General features: G+C 45.8%; 1 protein-coding gene and 1 long non-coding RNA gene across 2 annotated transcripts in view; both read right to left on the bottom strand.

Annotated features, from left to right (window-relative positions):
• ACSBG2 (acyl-CoA synthetase bubblegum family member 2) overlaps positions 1-19,333 on the bottom strand; it is a 28,512-nt gene extending 9,179 nt beyond the window's left edge. The window contains 5 exon segments of the mRNA XM_064469394.1: positions 176-264; positions 1,263-1,504; positions 10,894-10,973; positions 19,207-19,249; positions 19,252-19,333. Coding sequence (XP_064325464.1) covers positions 176-264; positions 1,263-1,504; positions 10,894-10,973; positions 19,207-19,249; positions 19,252-19,330 — 533 coding nt within the window. The 5' untranslated portion in view covers positions 19,331-19,333.
• On the bottom strand, positions 5,617-10,103 carry LOC135316310 (uncharacterized). Its single transcript, XR_010375708.1, has 3 exons — positions 9,843-10,103; positions 6,646-6,742; positions 5,617-5,694 (listed from the first exon to the last, which is right to left on the bottom strand). It is a non-coding gene; the product is annotated as an uncharacterized LOC135316310 (long non-coding RNA).
• Positions 19,334-19,835: the final 502 nt, after the last annotated feature.

Below are 19,835 nucleotides of genomic sequence, written 5' to 3'. Positions count from 1 at the left end.
TTTAGGTTCTAGCTATCTTCATTAAATTCAAATATAAGCAGTTGGGTTTGTTCTGGTTTTTTGTCATTTGTTTTGTTGTGCTTTTTTAATCAAAAACTGCTTCTCACATGAATGCTGAAATTACTATCTGAATGCTAAAGCAAAATGCGTATCACAAGAGAAGGCTCATTCTTACCCCGCGAGGATAGCTCCAATGTCAGCAATAAACCACTCTGCAGAATTAAATCCCAAGATGCACACTCCATGGAAACGCTCTAGTCCCAGATGTAAACAAGAGATGAGATTACAGCAATCTTGTTTTCCCTTTGAAGAATGCTTAGAGTTAATTTACAGATCTCTGCTGCGAGCACAATGTCAAGGGAAAAGTTCATGCTATTATAGATGGTAATTCACACTGAAAAACTTCCCAAGACCTAATACAGAACCAGCTAAGTTTCACATCAGATGCTGTCCTACTTTATCAGTGGGCAGGAGGAAAAGGGATTTGCTTAGGTCTGCACTTGGTACGACTGGCTTTGCTGACGCTAAAGGGTTTGTAAAACTGCAGTCCAGGTAGCTCTCGGTTCCCTTTGGGCTGGGAATGAAAAGGCAGGAGGTTAAGTCAGACAACACATACTGAGACGTTTAGGCATTTAATACAGGCTAGGCATGGCAGACATCAATAACGGCAAGAGCCACGAGCTCCAATGACAGTCAGAGGCACTTTGCTATGAAATTCCAGCTGTTGAAGTCCCAGTCTTTAAACCTCCTTCTGGTTTTGTCCCAAAGTTAAAGCATGTAGGCCGGAAGATTCCACCACAGGAGTGAAAACAGAGAGGCCTTAACTTCAAGAAATAAGACTTCATAACAATAACAGTAAGTGCATGTAATGTTGGCTCTTCTCTCTGTCTTAACTCCCAGCAGTGCAGGCAAAAGGCTCAGCCAGTTCAGATATTTAAGTCCGAACATCCCTTCAAGTTTTTTTCTTAGAAAGATTAAAATTGATGTGCCTCATGAGGGGTGTTGTCCAGGTTTGACATGCACCTCAAACACCCCTCTTTAAATGTTTCCTTACACATTTTGTTAGTTGAATGTGGAAGTGACTTGCAAGAAATTCAAACAACTGTGGTCATTACCATGCTGTGAACAGCATGGTCAGTATTTCCCTGTCACTTTAAGACTCCCTCAGAGAATTGGCAGGTGTAAGATCTAGTTGAGCACAGCCATTTCAGCAGTTAAATTGACTGAAGGTGAAGGAGGAACAGAATTCATCAAAAGCTTACCTTCAGAAAGCTCTTTGCTGCTTTCCAGCACTCATCATAGTACATCTTATATGTTAGTTTTATCCACTGGCCACCCTTCTTGGATGCAAGGGCATAATAATCACCATATTTACTAGCAGCTTCCTGGAACAGCTCATGAACGGTCTTTGGCACCTCACTGCCTATGCCCTGCTCATCCATCCTTAGCCTGACCTCTCCATCTCATCGCGTTGTCCACACATTGCAGGCAGGAGGCGAGGAGGCTGATTTGAAAGAAAACCATTCAGCATCTTATATTTAGAAATTGCTTGCTGCCCTAACAGAAATATAAATACAAGTATCAAACATAAAAAAGCAAATGCTAATATACCACCTCCCACCCGCCTTTTTTGACCTTTTATTCTTGGCATGTTTGCCATACAACTCCCACTATTTTAGACCAGGACTAATGTAATCTATTAAATTAACTAAATCCCTAAGTCTCTAAAGCACTTGCAAAATTTTGTTAAACGTTTCCCATTTACATCCCCCCTAACTGGCTCTGTTGCCCTAAAGCTCTCCTCCTGGTAAGGTGGCAGCTTCCTGCACAATTGATACAAAAATTCGCGGATACTATCTTTCAAAGTCCGAACCTCCCCGTAAGAGGAAGCGGAGTATCCAGAAAGTTCCCGAAATAAAACTCAATAGCAACAAAGTCACTATTAAGCAGGCATCCTTTATTACAGCGCTGGGCAGCACTGGGGATTGATCCACCATGAGTGCTCCAGTGATTCAGTAAACTTCCAAAGATTATATACTATGAAGTCATACATATTAATAAGATTCACGAGGATTCATTAACATATGTAAAAGCTCAAGCTGCATGCATAGTTGTCCTTTTAGTGGTCTTTGGGAGTCCTCCAGTGGTCTCTGATGGTCTTCCTCACCTGTCCGCTGGCTGAACTTTGGGTTTCCTTTGCCCATATATAGTCATTGAATGAGCTCCTCGGTCCTTTAGCCTTGGACTGTCACAAGGGGTTGATTTAAACTAGTTCCTCGAGTGCTTATCTCGGCACTGATGTCCTGAGTCTCTGTTATCAATGAATTTACGAGCTTATTCACTATCTTTTTAATCCTGTCTGGCACCAAGTTGCATTCTTCAAAACCCTGAAACTATCTTTGCAAGGGAGGAAACCACAAGAGAACAAGGATGCTTACAATAAGGACTAAGTCAAGGACTGTCAGGGGTTTAGTTCTTTCATTCCCCCCTTTTCTTTAAGCTTTGTAAATTCCTTTACAAAGGTTCTAAATTTTCATATTTCATTATCTTAGGTAAAGCCCAAACTCTTATTGCCAATTTCTTTAGCTTATACCACAAACAGTAATTGACGACACTTAGTATAATAACAAATGCTAACAATATCAAAAGCGGGTGAACTAAAATATTCAAAGTTTTCTCTGCAGAGGGTGAGTACCCTGAAAAGATATCCCACCAATGATGGGCAGTATCAGATTCAATTTGACTCGACAGTCCGACAAGCTTGTCTCCAGTTATTATTGTTTTAATAATAGATTCAGCTAATGTTTTGTTTCGTTTTCCTAAATGTTCTTGAAGTTTCTGTGATTGATTCAAGATTTCATTTAATTTCTTCAGAGATAAACTTGCATGACTTAAATTTAAGCTCTCATAATGCCAAAACATTGCTACTTGTTCTTCTGTATATGCAAAAAAATGAATATGTTTGTCCATGCCGAGTTAAATGGGTTATGTTCTTGAGACATCCTATGAATGGGGTGGTTACATTGTATTGTTCAACTACTGATCGATTGTTAGTTACTAAACACACATATCTGGCATTAACTTCTACAAACATTTCAAACACATTAGGAGACAGGATCGTCCATTTACAATTGTTAACAGAGTGTTCTAATAAGCAGGGTTCATATACTCGAGATTGTTGTCCACACAAGATTCCATCAGAGGTGGTTTCACAAAGATCTAAATCGTACGTTTTGTTATTGTTCCCAATATACTTCCCTTGGAATTCTGGTAACCAATATTCTGGGTTCCCTTGACTCAGAAAGAGGGTTGGCAGAATTAAATATTTACACATTACTTCAGGGTCAGTTATATTATAGTATACTAATTTTCCTGCACACCATCTATCATAACACTGCACAAATTGTGAATAGGCTTTTATCCAGTGTCTAGGTAAAACCCATTGTCCAAATAATTTTCTCCACATAAACTCATTATTACTCATTAAGTAGGACTGCACCTTATTCTTTTGTTCCAATTGCCACATGACTTGTAGGGTACAGACAGTCCAGTCCACAAATTTTGTAAAATTCTTAAGTGATTGTATCTGGGCAATTATACTCTTATTAAAGAGATATAAGGACTCCTTATCATATTTTAAATTCTGTATCTGAGGATTAAAGGTGGTTGGCATCCATTCAGCCTGAATCTTGATTGCTTGAGCTACATCAAATCCTGCGGTTCCAACTTTACTCCTTAAAGTTTCCAGATCTACTGAATTTAGTAGTGCTAACCCAGTTCCTGCACCTCTGAGTAAAGTATCATACCAAGCTCGTTTTACTTTGCAGGGAGGGGTGGCTGGAAAAGATATGTTAAAGAACAACATATGCTTTTGCCTTATCTTTGCCACATTCTTACAAGTGGATGGTAATCTAATTAATTGGTCCTGATTCACTGCAGGTCGTGGATTCAACAATGTTAAGGAGACTGCCACCCCAGCAGTTCTATTAATGCTTCCATTTGTACACATTAGTGTATCCCAGTTACCAATTTTCCAAGTATGTGTCTCCTTTATGGGGGTGTTATTTTGAAGAAAGCACTTCTTCATCTGCAGTGGAGGCCCTATCCCTTTGATTGCACAACATTTTAAGGCAACATTCGTTATCACAGTGACATTTGTCAAATTTGAACATAATACAAAGGTCATTCCATGCCATCCCGTCAATTCATCACTCCTAGTATAGGGTTCCCACAAAGAGCAGTTTTCAGCAAACTGATGTATTGGTGTTATTTCCCCAAATCCACCAGAGACTATCAACAGATTCGCTTCTTTTCTTCAGGGGCCAACTGGGAGTAAATGCACTTATTAATTCAAGACAACAACATAGCAATATTCATGTTAGTTTCGGGTCAGCCTTATAGACGTGGGTCCTATGGGTTGGGACTTCCATGGTCCTTCAGGTGCCTTTTTAATTCTGGAATAGTGGATCCAAGCAGCGTGCTTCTCAAGCTTGACCGCAGTGTAAGTCGTAAGCAGAACTTGAAAAGGGCCGCTCCACTTCTCTTCGAGAGGATCACCTGAAATATTTTTAACATAAACCCAATCTCCAGGTTTGAACAAATGCACTGGGGAATCTAACCCCCATGCTCTGGTAGACATCACTAATCCATTTACTTCTTGTAATTGTTTTCCCAATGCAATCAGATATTGTTGTAGATTAATCTCTCCTACCTGGGTGGGATCTTGTCCTTGATATCTAGTCTGAAAGGGTCTCCCATATAGAATTTCAAAAGGACTCAGTTTTTCCTTAGTTCTTGGCTTGACTCGGAGCCTTAGTAACACAATAGGGAGGGCTTGATCCCACCTTAAATTCGTCTCCTGGCAGATTTTGCTCAATTGTATCTTTATTAAATGATTCGTCTTTTCTACTTGCCCACTTGCTTGCGGGCGATAAGTTGTGTGTAATTTCCAATTAATTTCTAAAAATTTACTAACTTGTTGAACTACTTGTGACACAAAGCGTGGTCCCCTATCAGAGGAGATCACTTCTGGCACGCCAAATCTGGGAATAATTTCTCTCAATAAGACTTTTGTTACTTCTCGGGCTTTATTTGTTCTGCAGGGGAAAGCTTCAGGCCATCCGGAAAAGGTATCAGTTAATACTAATAGATATCTATGCCCCCCTTTTCTAGGGAGTTCCATGAAGTCTATCTGCCAGTTCTGGCCTGGAACATTCCCTTTACCAATACTTCCACATTTCACCCGATTCTCTACCTTTGGATTATTCTTTAAGCATATTTCGCATCTATCAACTATAGTTTTTATAGTTTGAAACAAATTTCTAGCTATCATCTGCTTGGTGAGGGAATTGTACAAAGCTTCAGTTCCCCAATGAGTTTTGTCATGTTCTGTTTTTATTAATTTCCATAATATTCTGAAGGGAACTACTATTTTGTTATCTTTTAACATTGCCCATCCTGTCGGGCCAATTTCAGCCTTTAAATCAGTAATTAACTTCTGATCCTTTTTATCATATTCAACTATCTCAGGTAGTGGCAAAGATTTTTCAGGAATTAGGCCTAATACCTCACCTTGTTCCGCAGCTTGCCTTGCCTCATGATCAGCTAATTTATTTCCCACTTCCCTGTCAGTGTTATCTTTCTGATGTCCTTTGCAGTGCATAATCGCTACTGCCGATGGAAGTTGTACAGCATCTAGAAGTCACAAAATTATATCAGCATGTTTTATGACTTTCCCTTGAGCGGTTAAAAGTCCTCGCTCCTTCCAAATTGCCCCATGGGCACGAACTACACCAAAGGCATATTTTGAGTCTGTCCAGATATTTACTCGCAAACCTTCAGCAAGCTCTAATGCTCTTACTAAAGCGATTATTTCGGCCCGTTGTGCAGATGTGCCCTTAGGGAGTGACTTTGCTTCCACTACTTGGTCTGTGGTGGTCACAGCATATCCTGCCATTCGAACTCCATTCCTTACAAAACTGGTCCCATCAATATACCAAGTGTGGTCAGCTTCCTCCAGCGGCTCCTCCTTCAAGTCGGGCCTACTCGCATACACAGTCTCAATGGTTTCTATGCAGTCATGCACGACAATCTCCATTTCCTGTTTATCAGTTAAAAAGGAAGCAGGATTGATAATAGTAGATGTGACAATTTCTATATCATCCTGTTCCATCAAAGCTGATTGATATTTCAAGAATCTTGATGGCGAGAGCCAGTGTCCCCCTTTTTGTTCTAGAACGGAGGTTACAGTGTGGGAAGTCTGCACAATCATCTTCTGTCCCAATGTGAATTCTCGGGCTTCTTGGATAATCAAGACCACGGCAGCTACTGCCCGAAGGCATCCTGGCCATCCTTTGCTTACTTCATCCCATTGTTTGGAGAAGTATGCTACAGCTCATTTATAAGGACCCAATTTCTGGGCCAAAATTCCCAAAGCTACTCCTTGTCTTTCATATGAGAACAGCCAAAAGGGCTTAGTTACATCGGGCAGGCCCAAAGCTGGAGCCCTCATTAGTTCCAATTTCAGTTCTTTGAATGCCCGCCTGGCTTCATCAGTCCATATTAATTGTGTCAAGCTATTTTTCAACAGTTCATACAAAGGTTTAACCAGAAGTCCATAATTATAGATCCATAATCGACACCAACCTGTCATTCCCAGAAAGGTTCGAAGTTCTTTTACCGTGGTCGGTTCTGGAGTCCTGCAAATGGCTTCTTTCCGGTCATTCCCGAGCTGTCTCTGTCCCTTAGAAATCACGAATCCCAAGTATATTACTTCTTTCTTCAAGATCTGGGCTTTCTGTAATGAGACTCGATAACCACTTAGTCCAAGAAAGTTTAACAAACTCACAGTCCATTCTTTACATTCTTCATCCTTTTCTGTGGCTATCAAAATATCATCTACATACTGTAAAAGAGTACCATTTCCTGGAGGTCTTTCCCAGGCCTCTAATTCTTTAGCTAATTGATTTCCAAAGATCATGGGGCTGTTTTTAAATCCTTGAGGTAACACTGTCCAGGTTAGTTGGGTTTTTCGTCCCGAATCAGGGTTTTCCCATTCAAAGGCAAATAAATTGCGGCTTTCAGGGGCCAAGGTGAGGCAAAAGAATGCATCTTTCAGATCTAATACTGTGAACCATTCATAAGTTTCTTTTAAATTAGTTAGTAAGGTGTATGGGTTTGCCACTACCGGATATAGATCTTCAACTATCTTATTTATTGCCCGCAGGTCTTGTACCAATCGATATGTTTTGCCATCAGGCTTTTTGATAGGCAAAACAGGAGTGTTATACTCTGAAGAGCATTCAATCAATAATCCAAATCTTATGAATTCTTCTATAATACTTTTCACTACTCGCCTGTCCTCTAATTTCAGGGGATATTGCCTTACTTTGACAGGCTGTGCCCCCACTTTGAGTTTAACAACAACCAATTCTGCATTTTTGGCCTTTCCAGGCATTCCTGAGGCCCATACTCCTGGATATACCTGGTCTTTTATTTCCTGTATAATTTCCTGTCCCCTAACCTGTGGTTCAGTGAGGGTCAAACTTAAAATTCCAATGTGGTTTTCTTCTGGTATTTTAAATTCAATTTCCCCTTCGTTAAATTTTACTTCAGCATTCAATTGTTCTAATAAGTCTCTTCCCAAAAGTGGTCTAGGAGCTTCAGGCAGGTAGAGAAATTTGTGAATCCCTACACTCTTCCCAACTTTGAATTTCAAGGGTTTCAGAAAGAAAGCTTTCTCGACCTGTCCGGTTGCTCCCACAATATTAACTTTTTGTTTACTTATGGGCAGTAACTCCTGATTTAATACTGAAAACGTGGCACCTGTATCTACTAGAAATTCTACAGGTTTTTCTTCTTTCCCTAGCTGTATTTTTACCAAGGGTTCCGCTAGGGAAGATTCCCCTGGTCTCCATCAACTTTCTTCCGTGCTGGCAACTGTCACCGGTTTGCTCAATCTCGGGCAATCCTTCTTCCAATGCCCCATTTGCTTACAATAAGAGCATTGATCTCTCAAGAGGGGTTGATTTCTTCTGGGTGGGGCACTTACACCAGTTCTTACAACTCCTCTCCCCTCATTAGTGTTGTTTATCTGACCCCCTGTGGTGCGCAAGGCAGCCACTGTAGCATTAGCAATTGTTCTGCCCATCATTCTCTCCTTCTGACTGTCTCTGTTCCGATACACTTGCCAAGCAATCTCCAGCAATTTTTCTAAATCTCTTGCATCTGTTCCTTGCACCTTCTGTAACTTTCTCCTGATATCATCCGCCGACTGTCCCAAAAACAGGAATATCAACTGACCCTTTCCCTCCTGGGAGGTAGGGTCTAAAGGAGTATATTTCTGCATTCCTTCTTTTAACCGATTCAAAAAAATCAGTAGGAGATTCCTTTTTATCTTGTTTTATCTCGTACAATTTAGACCAATTTACTGGTTTTGGGACAGCATTTCTTATTCCATAAGCAATCCATTCCCTGTACCTCACTAATAATTCCCTGGCTCCTGTTTGGTTGGGGTCCCAGCCAGGATTGGTAACTGGAACATGATTATCCACCGTTCCTGGCAGGGTTCCAGCCAAAACCAGAGCCTGTACCTGGGCTCTGGCTGCTCTCACAACCATCTGCTTCTCCGACTCACTAAATACCACATCCAACATTGCATCCACATCCGCCCAATCAGGGTCCTGAGTTTTCACCATCAATTCAAATCCTTTAGCAACTTTTTCAGGATCGTCCCGATAATTCCCTGCGGTAATTCGCCAGCCGTCCAAGTCTGCTAAAGTAAAAGGCACTTTGATTCTAACAGGTCCTCCCACTCCCATCGCCTGCCTTAGTGGGGCCTGTATAATAGGTCCCATTTTACTCCGAGTTCTGGCAGTGATGGGAGAAAATCCGATATCAGTTTCTTCCCTGACTCCTTCCTCCGATTCTTTAACCCCGACTGCACCAGCATCTCCTTCCCTATCACCTTCTCTCTCTGGCAGAGGCAAATAATCCTCCAGCCTTTCATTCTGTGAGCCAACTTTTAAACATCTCTGTCCAATGCTACACGCCGAACAACACCTCTTTAATTTTGTCTTTTGCTTATTTTTCTCTTTTTCTATCGCCAGAACCATAGGGTCCTGGGGTGTTAGATTGATTCCACATTCTTTCTGCCATTCAGGGTGATTTCGCAGGGTGAAAAACATATCGGCATAACCCACTTCATCCCATTTTCCTTCACGGTGTAGAAATAAAATGAGTTGTAACAAAGTATTATACTTTAAAGTTCCATTAAAAGGCCATTTTTCTCCTTCATCTAGCTTATATAAAGGCCACCACTGATTACAATATTTTATCAAGGTTTTACGATCCACACTCCCTCCAGGTGTTTCCCCAATATCTTTCCAGTGGGCCAAAATGCAGCCCAAAGGGCTCTTTTTCAGAACTCCACCCTGTTGGTTCCCCATTCTTAAACTTATACTACACAAAGACAAAGACAAAGACAAAGGCTAGGGTATAAACACCACACGCAATTAACAATTACAGCACAGACACAATAACCACTACTACCTCCCACTGATAACAAATGCCAGCATAAGCTGGTCAGAAACTTGCAAATACGCATATACCAAACATATAGCGTATATCACACATGCATATGTAAACCAAAATCAAATACAAATGCACAAACAAACGACCATACCAATCAATTGATCAATACAACCATGCAACGTAGTAACCAAGTGATTAATACAAATCGTACATGCAATTGTATGCTACCCTGCGGGGTTCTCACGAACTGCGACTGACGGGTAGCTTCAAATGACCGGTCCCCAAAACCAAAAAGAATGCCTTATTCTTACCAGAGGTCCTTGTCTGCCCCTGCACGGATCCGCCGAATCGGGGAGTCCCTCCAGAGAATTATCCGGGGCCGGCCAAGGGAGTCTCCGACTCAGGGGGTCCTGCAGCCGGACAGAGATGGTCCCATCTGGGTCGCCAAAACTGATACAAAAATTCGCGGATACTATCCTTCAAAGTCCAAACCTCCCCGTAAGAGGAAGCAGAGTATCCAGAAAGTTCCCGAAATAAAACTCAATAGCAACAAAGTCACTATTAAGCAGGCATCCTTTATTACAGCGCTGGGCAGCACTGGGGATTGATCCACCATAAGTGCTCCAGTGATTCAGTAAACTTCCAAAGATTATATACTATGAAGTCATACATATTAATAAGATTCACGAGGATTCATTAACATATGTAAAAGCTCAAGCTGCATGCATAGTTGTCCTTTTAGTGGTCTTTGGGAGTCCTCCAGTGGTCTCTGATGGTCTTCCTCACCTGTCCGCTGGCTGAACTTTGGGTTTCCTTTGCCCATATATAGTCATTGAATGAGCTCCTCGGTCCTTTAGCCTTGGACTGTCACAAGGGGCTGATTTAAACTAGTTCCTCGAGTGCTTATCTCGGCACTGATGTCCTGAGTCTCTGTTATCAATGAATTTACGAGCTTATTCACTATCTTTTTAATCCTGTCTGGCACCAAGTTGCATTCTTCAAAACCCTGAAACTATCTTTGCAAGGGAGGAAACCACAAGAGAACAAGGATGCTTACAATAAGGACTAAGTCAAGGACTGTCAGGGGTTTAGTTCTTTCACAATCATATACACTGTGCTTTTTTTTTTTTTAAGGAGGACTGAGAGTAGTACATCATTACCTGTCAGATAAGCATTTGGTAGTGGCACCACCTATTTTACTCCCTGAAGCACATCCATGCTTTAAAGTCGAAGTTCAGGAGGCTTCTGAACAGCCCATCCTGCCATTTGAGTTTCTTCTTCTGTTGTTATGGTTTGATAAATTCCTCTCTCACTTCAATAATTCTATGCACACCAGGGTAACCAAAAATTCTTTCCACCTACCTTTGAAGCCATGTGTGTCTATCTGACATCCCTCTGTCTTAGTATCTTCAACTGTCTCAGTGTTGCGGACCTCAGCAGTTCTGCAAGGCAAAAGCAATTTGCCCTGAGTAGGCTTTAGCACACCGGCTAAAGAACACCGTAGGCGTGCTTGCTCTATCACTTAATGATATTAATCCTTGGATGTCTGTTGCTGTACGCTTCTATGGGAGAACTTATCTTGGGCCGCATATCTCCGGGACACAGGGCTTTACCCACCCTGGGGACAGTGATGCACAGACATCAATATGATGGATGCAAAATGTCCGTCTATTTGGCTGCGTCACACGCTTATATAGCTCTTGCGCTTCCTGTTCCTGCCACTCCTATGGGGAGGAGTCTATCTTTCCGTCACAGCCCGTGATCTTCCGGTCGCCGATCCCTGTCTATTCCCCTACATCTCCCCCTCCCCATGCCATTAAAAGTTCTACAAAGCTACTTGCGTAAGCGAATACATATTGCGGTCAGGTCTATATTCATGTAACTCTCGCAGGCGCTCTTTGATTTGTCTTATAACACAGCATAACAATGGTAGCCCACAAGTAACCATGGTTACTACGCACAACAAGATCCCCCCAATTATTACTATCCAGTTCCAGTTTATATCTCTCTTTTGCCGCCCTTTCCCAGTGTCGCTCTCGTTGCAATATTGCTTGCGATCTTGTCAAGGAGCTCATTTCTTTTCCCAATGGCACGGCTAGCATGAGGATCCATGTCAGCAGACCCTGCAAAGAGACAACTCAGAAAGGGATTATTCATTGTACATCCTTGCACAGTTCTGCTTTCACACACTTTGCAGGCACCCATTCTATGCGCCCTTCATTCTCAACTGCGGCGTAGCCCCTCCCCAGGCATCTCAGTTTCCATCCTCTCTCCCATTGCTCACTGCCTGGGAACCTTACTCGTACCTGCGGATAGCGCTCGCCTGCTTGAGCTTTGCCAAAGTGCTTCTCCACTGCTGTAACTTGCTCCTGCCCGCGTATAAAATGATTAAGCGAATATAATGCACGCATTAAAATAGTTTGCTGAGCTGCTATGGGTATAGTTCCCTTATACCCCTCCCCCTCCCCAAGCTGTATTATCTTTGCTTTCAAGGTGCGATGAGCGCGTTCTACTATTGCCTGCCCTGTGCTATTGTAAGCAATGCCGTGTTTTAATACAATATTCCAAGCTTTGCACCATTCCTCGGTACTTCGAGCCCGAAAGCATGGTCCATTGTCTGTTTTTATTTCGGTGGGCTTTCCAAGTCATGCCATCACCGTGGTCCAATGCGCAGCCAACTGCGTTGCGGTCTGCTTCCGATGTTGAGTAGCCATGATGACTCCACTATATGTATCAATTGTAATTGCCAGGTGCCGTCCGGGGGCCAACTGTGGACATTCAGTAAAGTCAGTCTGCCAGATAGCATTTGCTTCCAGTCCTCGAGGGTTGACTCCTGCCTCCCACAACGGCGAGTGCTGACAGTAAGGACAGGTGGCTACTACTTCTCTTGCTGCTCTTATTGAGATGCCACACTCCTTTGCCAAGGCTTTAGCACCCAGGTGCAGTTGTTCATGCAGTTTCTTTGCCTCCGCCAAGGTCCAGACTCCCGCGGCTGCCTCATCAGCCATGCGATTCCCCTCAATCAGTGGTCCAGGCCCCGTCTGATGACTGCGAATGTGAATTACTGTCACCGTTGCTCCTCGCTGTGATAAAGCAACCTCTAGCATCAAGGCAATTTCCGTGTGTGGTACACCCTCCCGTTTCATGGACGTGACTAATTTATACACATATAAGGAGTCCGTGCACACATTTATATGCCGATCTATATCCTTTCGCAGGGCCATCTCTAGCGCTTTCGCTTCTAGCCACTGCACACTTTTACCCTGCTCCTCATACGTCTGGCGCATCCAACTATTCTCTTCTTCCCACACTACCGCCGCTCTGTTCGTCTTCGAGGAAGCGTCTGTGAAATATGTTGGTCCTGGGTGAGGGGTATCCAAAACTCTACTATCCACACTCAAATCCACCACTTTGGCTGTCTCGGCCCACCTCTGTACCGTGCCTGTGACGATTTTCCCTGGGTACGAGCATACCGCCAATTGTATATCCTCTTCACTCTCCACCACCTTCTGCCATTTCTCCCCATTCCACGGCACTGTGAGCTTATCTGGCTCCTTCCCAAAGATTCCCTTGCTTTCCCGTCGCAGACGCCAAATCATTCCCCCGGCTACCTTGACTGTTGTGGAGAATGCATCCTTGGGAACCTTCTGATATACCCATCGCAGTGGTTTTTCTTCCCCTGCCCGTATTTGATATAGCAATCCTAATCCTCCACCGGCGGTCAGAATCCAACGTGCAGTTAATTCCTCCTGAGGGTCCCACCGCCATACTCCTTCCTTTTGCATTCGACGTTCTATCATCTGCAACTGCTGGACTGCTTCGGCGTCTAAACTCCTGGGCTCCCATGGGTTGGTCCCTTTCAGCAACGCATAGAAAGGTTGCATCTGCTCACCGGTGACGCGCATGAATGTCCGCAACCACTGCAGTGCTCCTACCAGCTTCTGTACATCATGTAAATTTCTAAACTTAGGTGTAAGTTTAATAGGCTGAGCTTGTATGGAATCCCCTTGTATTCTAGCACCCAGAAATCCACACACTGGTCCTCGCTGTACCTTTGCCTCAGCTACCTTGAGGCCCTGTCCCGCAAGGCCCCTTTGGGTGTCTGAAAAGACTTGTTCACATAACGCCTGGGTGGGCGCAGCTATGAGGACGTCATCCATGTAGTGGATCATGTAGATTCTCTCCTGATACTGCTGCCTTACTTGCTGCAATGCAGAAGCCACATACCTCTGGCAGATCGCTGGAGAATTTTTCATCCCCTGTGGAAGTACTGTCCACTGCCATCTACTACCTGGTTCTGCGCGGTTCACCGCGGGCAGAGTAAAGGCAAATCTCTTTCTATCATCTGGATGTAGCGGAATACTGGAGAAGCAGTCTTTGATATCTAAAACAATGATTCGCCATCCTTTCGGGACAGCACTCAGATCTGGTAGGCCAGGTTGGAGAGGCCCCATGTCCTCCATTTGCTGATTTACTGCTCTAAGGTCATGCAGCATCCTCCATTGGTTTTTATCTTTCTTTTTTATAGCAAATATAGGGGTGTTCCAGGGGCTCATCGAGGGCTCTAGGTGCCCCGCTTCGTGCTCTCATTTTACTATAGCTCTTACAGCCTCTGTTTTCTCTGTTGTCAGGGGCCACTGCTCCACCCAGACGGGCTGTTCGGTTTTCCACACCAACTTGTGCTGACGAAGCCCCTCTGAGGCAGTGGCCCTTATGCTAAATTTTTCAACCCGATCCCCATCTGGGCAAGGGCGTCCCACCCCAGCAAGGGGCTTGCTACCCCATCTGCTACTAGTATGGTCACTACGGCTGTGAGGAGCTTCCCTGCCTCCTCGTCCATGACTTCGAGTTTTACAGGGCAAGTACTAGTCCTCGTTTGTTGTTCTCCTCCCACCCCTATTATACGTTTTCCCATGGCGAGGGGCCAAGTTGGCAGCCACTGGTCGAGTGGCATCACTGTGACATCTGCCCCAGTATCCACTAACATTCCCAGGCATATCCGTGCCGGGCAACTCGGCTCTTGCGGGGTAATCATCACCACTGCCATGGGTCTCTCGTTACAGCCTATGACCAAGGCCACGCGGGGGCTGTAACCTGCAAATCTTGCTGGTTCTGCTCCCCTGCGTGACGGTTCACTCCCCCTTGGCCCGCTACGGTGGGCCAAGCTCCTGGCACTGGCACCATGATGGGGGTCATTTGACTCACAGGAGGTGCGAATCCCCCTCGCTTTGCCCTCCTTTGGCCGTTTCCCGGCTTTGTGGCTGGACAATCTCTTGCCAGGTGTCCTGGCTTCCCACACGCCCAGCACCTCCCTACTGGGCGCGCTCCTCCTCCATTACGTCCTCCCCTGTCACCTAGCGGGCACCCGGCTTTAAAGTGCCCTCGCCGGCCACACAAGTGACATCTTGGCCCCACCCCGGCCGCTTGCACCATCACCCTTTCTTCGCTTCCACAGTCAGGGTTCTGGCAGATGTGCGCTCCCACACCGCCATGCTGATTCAACGCCTCCTGGCGCAAGACATGCCTGATGGTTTGACCCAATGATGCCCCTACCGCCAGGGTGCGGAGGACATCTTGTGTCTGTGGATTTGCTTGACTTCGGAGGCAATCCATAAGGACTGCCTCCTTGGCTGCTGGTGGCAATTCTGATTCTATAATAGCCTTCTGCAACCTGTCACAAAACGTTGTAAATGGCTCTGCTAGTCCTTGCTGTATCTTTTGCCAGGGTTCCGCTCTTTTTTCGTACCTGCCCACTTCGCTATACGCTCTGCGGGAACTCTCCGTTACCGCTTGCAGCTCCCTGCCCCTCCTCCTGGAGCTAGTCGGACAGGGAAGATCCCGGGCATCTCTATCCTTACTCCATCGAGGCTACGATCTCTGGCTATCAGCCGCCAGTTAGGTAACTCGACTGACTGTCGCTGGGGCGCCCCCTTCGTTGAGAGTCCTGTCTGCCGCCGAGTTACTTCCCCTAGTGCGCGCATAGCCTGCTGCAGCTGCCGCAGCACGTCCTCCGCGGACCCCTCCGGAGCTGCAGCGCCCCGGACCTCCCCTTTTGACGGTCCCTCTCCTCCCTCCTTCTGACTGGTCCTCCGAGTCCCTGCTGTTTTGTGCCTCTTTTTTGCGCGCCGCAGGCAAGCTGCTCTCTCTTCCCACATATGGGCATCGGTTTCTCCCCCAACTTCTGATTCGCTGCTACTCGAAGTTGTTCTATACTCCCCCTGTCCTCCCCTCCAGGCACCCCAATCCCCCTCCTCGTCCGACTCCCATCTCAAGGGTTGCCCCGGGAGCCAGTCTCGAGGGTCGGGCAGAGGGCGGTGCCGCTGCCGGCGCTGCTTCCGGCGCTGGTCATCTTTCTCCTTCCGCTCCGTCCGCTGCCACGTCCCCCTCCCCGCGCGCAGGTACCCGCGCCTGTGCCAAATCATCCCAGGGGTATGCGGGGGGCATTCCAAGGGTCCTGCTGGCTCAACAGGGAACACCGCCGCTTCCCGATCCACCTCTTTGGGAGCCTCAGACTGAGTCGCTGGCCAGGCCACTCCGCCCGAATTCTCCCCTTCTTCCCCATCCCCCGCGATGCTTGCCCCTGTCTGCGTCCCCACTGCCCCTCCTGGGTCTCTTTCCGGGCTACTGTCGCCTGTAGCACCGTGCAGGCACCGCCGCGCCTGCCGCCACGTCTCCTGATCATCCCGAGCTTTCAATAGTAATCAGTGTATCTTTCCCCAGAGCTGTATGTACTGGGGCTTTCCCATCATAGCCCTTTTGGCTAACTCCTCTTTAATTCTCACCCAATTATCTTTATTAAATATGTCTGCGGGACTCCATATGAGCCCCTGCGTAATCATCCATTGGATGGCCTTTGAGGTAGGCGCCTTCGAAATCGAAGTTCCATATTCCTTCCCCAATCCCTTCAGTACCTTTACGACTGATTCCATGGCACGCCCGCCGTCCTGCGGCTCCCCGTCCCGCCCCTGCCTGCCCCAAGCTATCTTTCCCCCCGGCGAACTTGCCAAGCCGCCCCACCGATCACGTCGGGGTCACCATTTGTTGCTGTACGCTTCTGTGGGAGAACTTATCTTGGGCCGCATATCTCCGGGACACAGGGCTCTACCCACCCTGGGGACAGTGATGCACAGACATCAATACGATGGATAAAAAATGTCCATTTATTTAGCTGCGTCACACGCTTATATAGCTCTTGCGCTACCTGTTCCTGCCACTCCTATGGGGAGGAGTCTATCTTTCTGTCACATCCCGTGATCTTCCGGTCGCCGATCCCTGTCTATTTCTCTACAGATGTCAAACAAGGATTAGTGGCTCCTGATGCTCTGCAGGTGACTTTTTTTTTTAGTTTTCCTAGCCTGCATGGCTATTGCAACAAAACGGGTCCCCCTCAGACAGCACACAAGCTTTGCCTGCACTCCTTTTGAACACATACGTGTTGTCCTAATTGTAGCTATCATTTCAGATAAGCTGCAGAAGAATCCATAAACATGTCATCCAGAAAACAGTGATAATTTAATACCACAGGTCTGCTCTAGTGCCTGAAATGAAGAGTCTGGAGTAGTGAGGAGGAGGGGGGCGGGAAGGGGCCCATGGATCACGTGTGATACGTGGGTCTCACAAAGGGGAGGCCCCAGCAGCCTCACTCCTCCACAGTGCAGCAATTCCCCCGTTAGTCACCCCACAGGGGAGCCCACAGATTTCCTGCAGAAGGCCAGGCCAGCTAAAGAGCAGGAAATTGATTTCACAGGAAATCTTGTTCAGTTAGTGCATCACATTCCCACCAGATGTTTGTGAAGAAACTGAGACAGGCACATCCCACATCCACTGCAGCCACTCTCCTCACCAGGAACTTGTCCTGTGGAGCCAGCTCAAACTTGCCCCTTTTACTTTCATCCTTGCAAGATCTGGTGGGATGCCACCTGCCCGCATTTGTATGACAGTGTTTGTTCCTTCCTTCCAAGACAGACCTCCTCACAGCCATAAGTGATGAGGATGAGGAATAATCAAGTTGCATGTCCCACTACAGCCCACAGGCTGGAAGCCCGACCCTGAGAGATTTGGTATTTGCATCCCTGTGCTCTGCTCCCTGGAAGGACATCCTGCCCTCTGACCTACCAGCAGACAACACTTCTTCCCCTAGCCTGGGCAACACCCTGCTTGTACCATCAACACAGCACTAAGGTCCAAGTTTTAATCAACCCAAGATTATATTCAGAGAATGAAAATTCCCATCTTGCCTTGCCAAACAGCCCTCCCAGGGCCCTTCACTCCAGGCCATCACAAAGGGGTTTATTTCTCCATGCTAGTGCTAGGTGTTTACTCTTCCCCACAGCAATGGTTGCTTCCAGGTTTCTCTCTAGCACAAACTCCTGGGTCTTCTAGAAGGGCTGCAGGCCCCTGACATCACAACAGCCCCGACCCTCTGCAGGGGCAGCTTTGGGGCAAAAAGAAGCCCCGACATCTCTGCCCGTCACCATTGGACCACACCTGCAGGCAGGCAAGGGCTCCCCTGGGCCCATGCAAACTCCTCAGCCTAAACCAGGCAGGGCTCCCCCCGAGCCCCACATCTTCTCCCCTTTCTACAAGGCCAAAGAGGAGGCAAGGCAGCACTAGGCACTGTGTGAATTTCAGTGTAAGGGATAAATCGCTTCCCCCTCCCTTATGCTCTCCCTGAATTTCTAGGGGATAGTTAACTATCATTGCTTTGGGCATATGACAAGGTTTAAGGCATAGAGAAGATTTGCAACAGCTATTCCCACATCAAAAATCAGAACTGCTTCTCCTAAATAATGTTCAAGCCAGAAACCAGAAGGAAGCAAGGTGTTTTTGTCTTTATTTCCCCCAAAGGGATTACGAGATGTTCCCTACTATGTATTTCCTCCTCGTTATTGAGAGCATGATTTTGGCACAAATTAATCCTCAGTTGCAACAGTTCTGTACTGTTTCTCCACCAGCTTTTATGATGAAAGCATGCAAATGACCCAGTAATATCAGCAAAGAAAGCCCCAGCTATTTCTCTTACAGTGAATCAAGTCATCTTTTTCTCCCCCTAACTACACAATTCAAATGCAGCCTGAAAAAATTAAGGTAAAGACACTTTTATCAGCTATATCCCATTTACCCTGTAGTGAGATATAGACCTTTAACTACTAACCTGCTCTTTAGTAAGAGGCTGCTTAGATTTATACAGAGACTTACAGGACTTTGATAAAAATCAGCACAGGCACTGCACACAAACTACCCCCTGCAGAGGCACGCCCCTCTGGTTACAGAAGTAGCAACGCTGCACAAACAGTGCTTGCTCGGTGTTCTAAGTATTTGATCAGTGCCCTCCCAGTTACACAGAATTAACAATTACACAAAATTCCTTTATAAAAGGTGATCTTTCTGACTATGGGAAATGTTCTAACGTTCCTGTGCTTGAAGTTTATATTAAACATACGCTACTTCAAGCTCTGTACTTTGCGCGGTAGCTACGTACAGCAAATTTAATTCTGTTCCTCCTCTTTTGAGAGGGCGAGATTGTAGATTCAGCTTTTGCATTTGGGAAGTTGTAACAAATGTTTGAAGTTTCTTCCAAAAATATCTTAATCGAAGCAAACATGATAGAAATATAATCTATAGCCTATGTATACAGGCCACCACAGAGAAAATGAAATCTCAAATGACACAAACCTAGCTGAAGAGTTGAGCAGTACATCATCCAGTGACACCTCACATTCCCTTGAGGATCTGAATTAAAATAAACCGTGGGGACTGGTTCTGCAAGTGCCATACGTGCATCTGACTCACACAGCATTGTCCCTGGAAAAACAGGATTTAAAAATTAAAATACAAGCAAGCACTACAGTAAAATCAGCTTCTACTGATGTAGCTCTCTGACCGAGGCAATCCCAAAGCAGGCATGATGAGAGACTGCTGTATTTGCATGAAATACAGTAGATCCTAGCAGCAGACAGGGCACACGCTGCATCGTGCTCCGTTCATCTGCAGAACCTGATCAGCAGGAGATGATACATCCATTCCCACATCCAAAAATGAGCATGACAATTACAGCTTTGGAAGAGCACCATGAGCCTAACGATTTAAGTTTTATGCTCCCTTTGCCCCAAACATTCCTGCTTGGCTCTCGGACACCCTCTACTCCCCACCCCCCCAAATCCACCATCGCAGGGCTCCGGGCCCAGCCTTACAATGCATCGCCTCCGCCTTTGTGCAGCCTCTCCTCCCACAGCAGCCGCTCTGGATGATGTGTAATAGCCTTTATTTTTAAACTAGCGCCCAGGAAGCAGATCTGGAGCATC

Source organism: Phalacrocorax carbo, chromosome 19 (genome assembly GCF_963921805.1).
Source record: "Phalacrocorax carbo chromosome 19, bPhaCar2.1, whole genome shotgun sequence".
Classification (NCBI taxonomy): domain Eukaryota; kingdom Metazoa; phylum Chordata; class Aves; order Suliformes; family Phalacrocoracidae; genus Phalacrocorax; species Phalacrocorax carbo.
The sequence above is the reverse complement of the archived record's forward strand: the minus strand, read 5'-3'. Positions and strand labels throughout refer to the sequence as shown.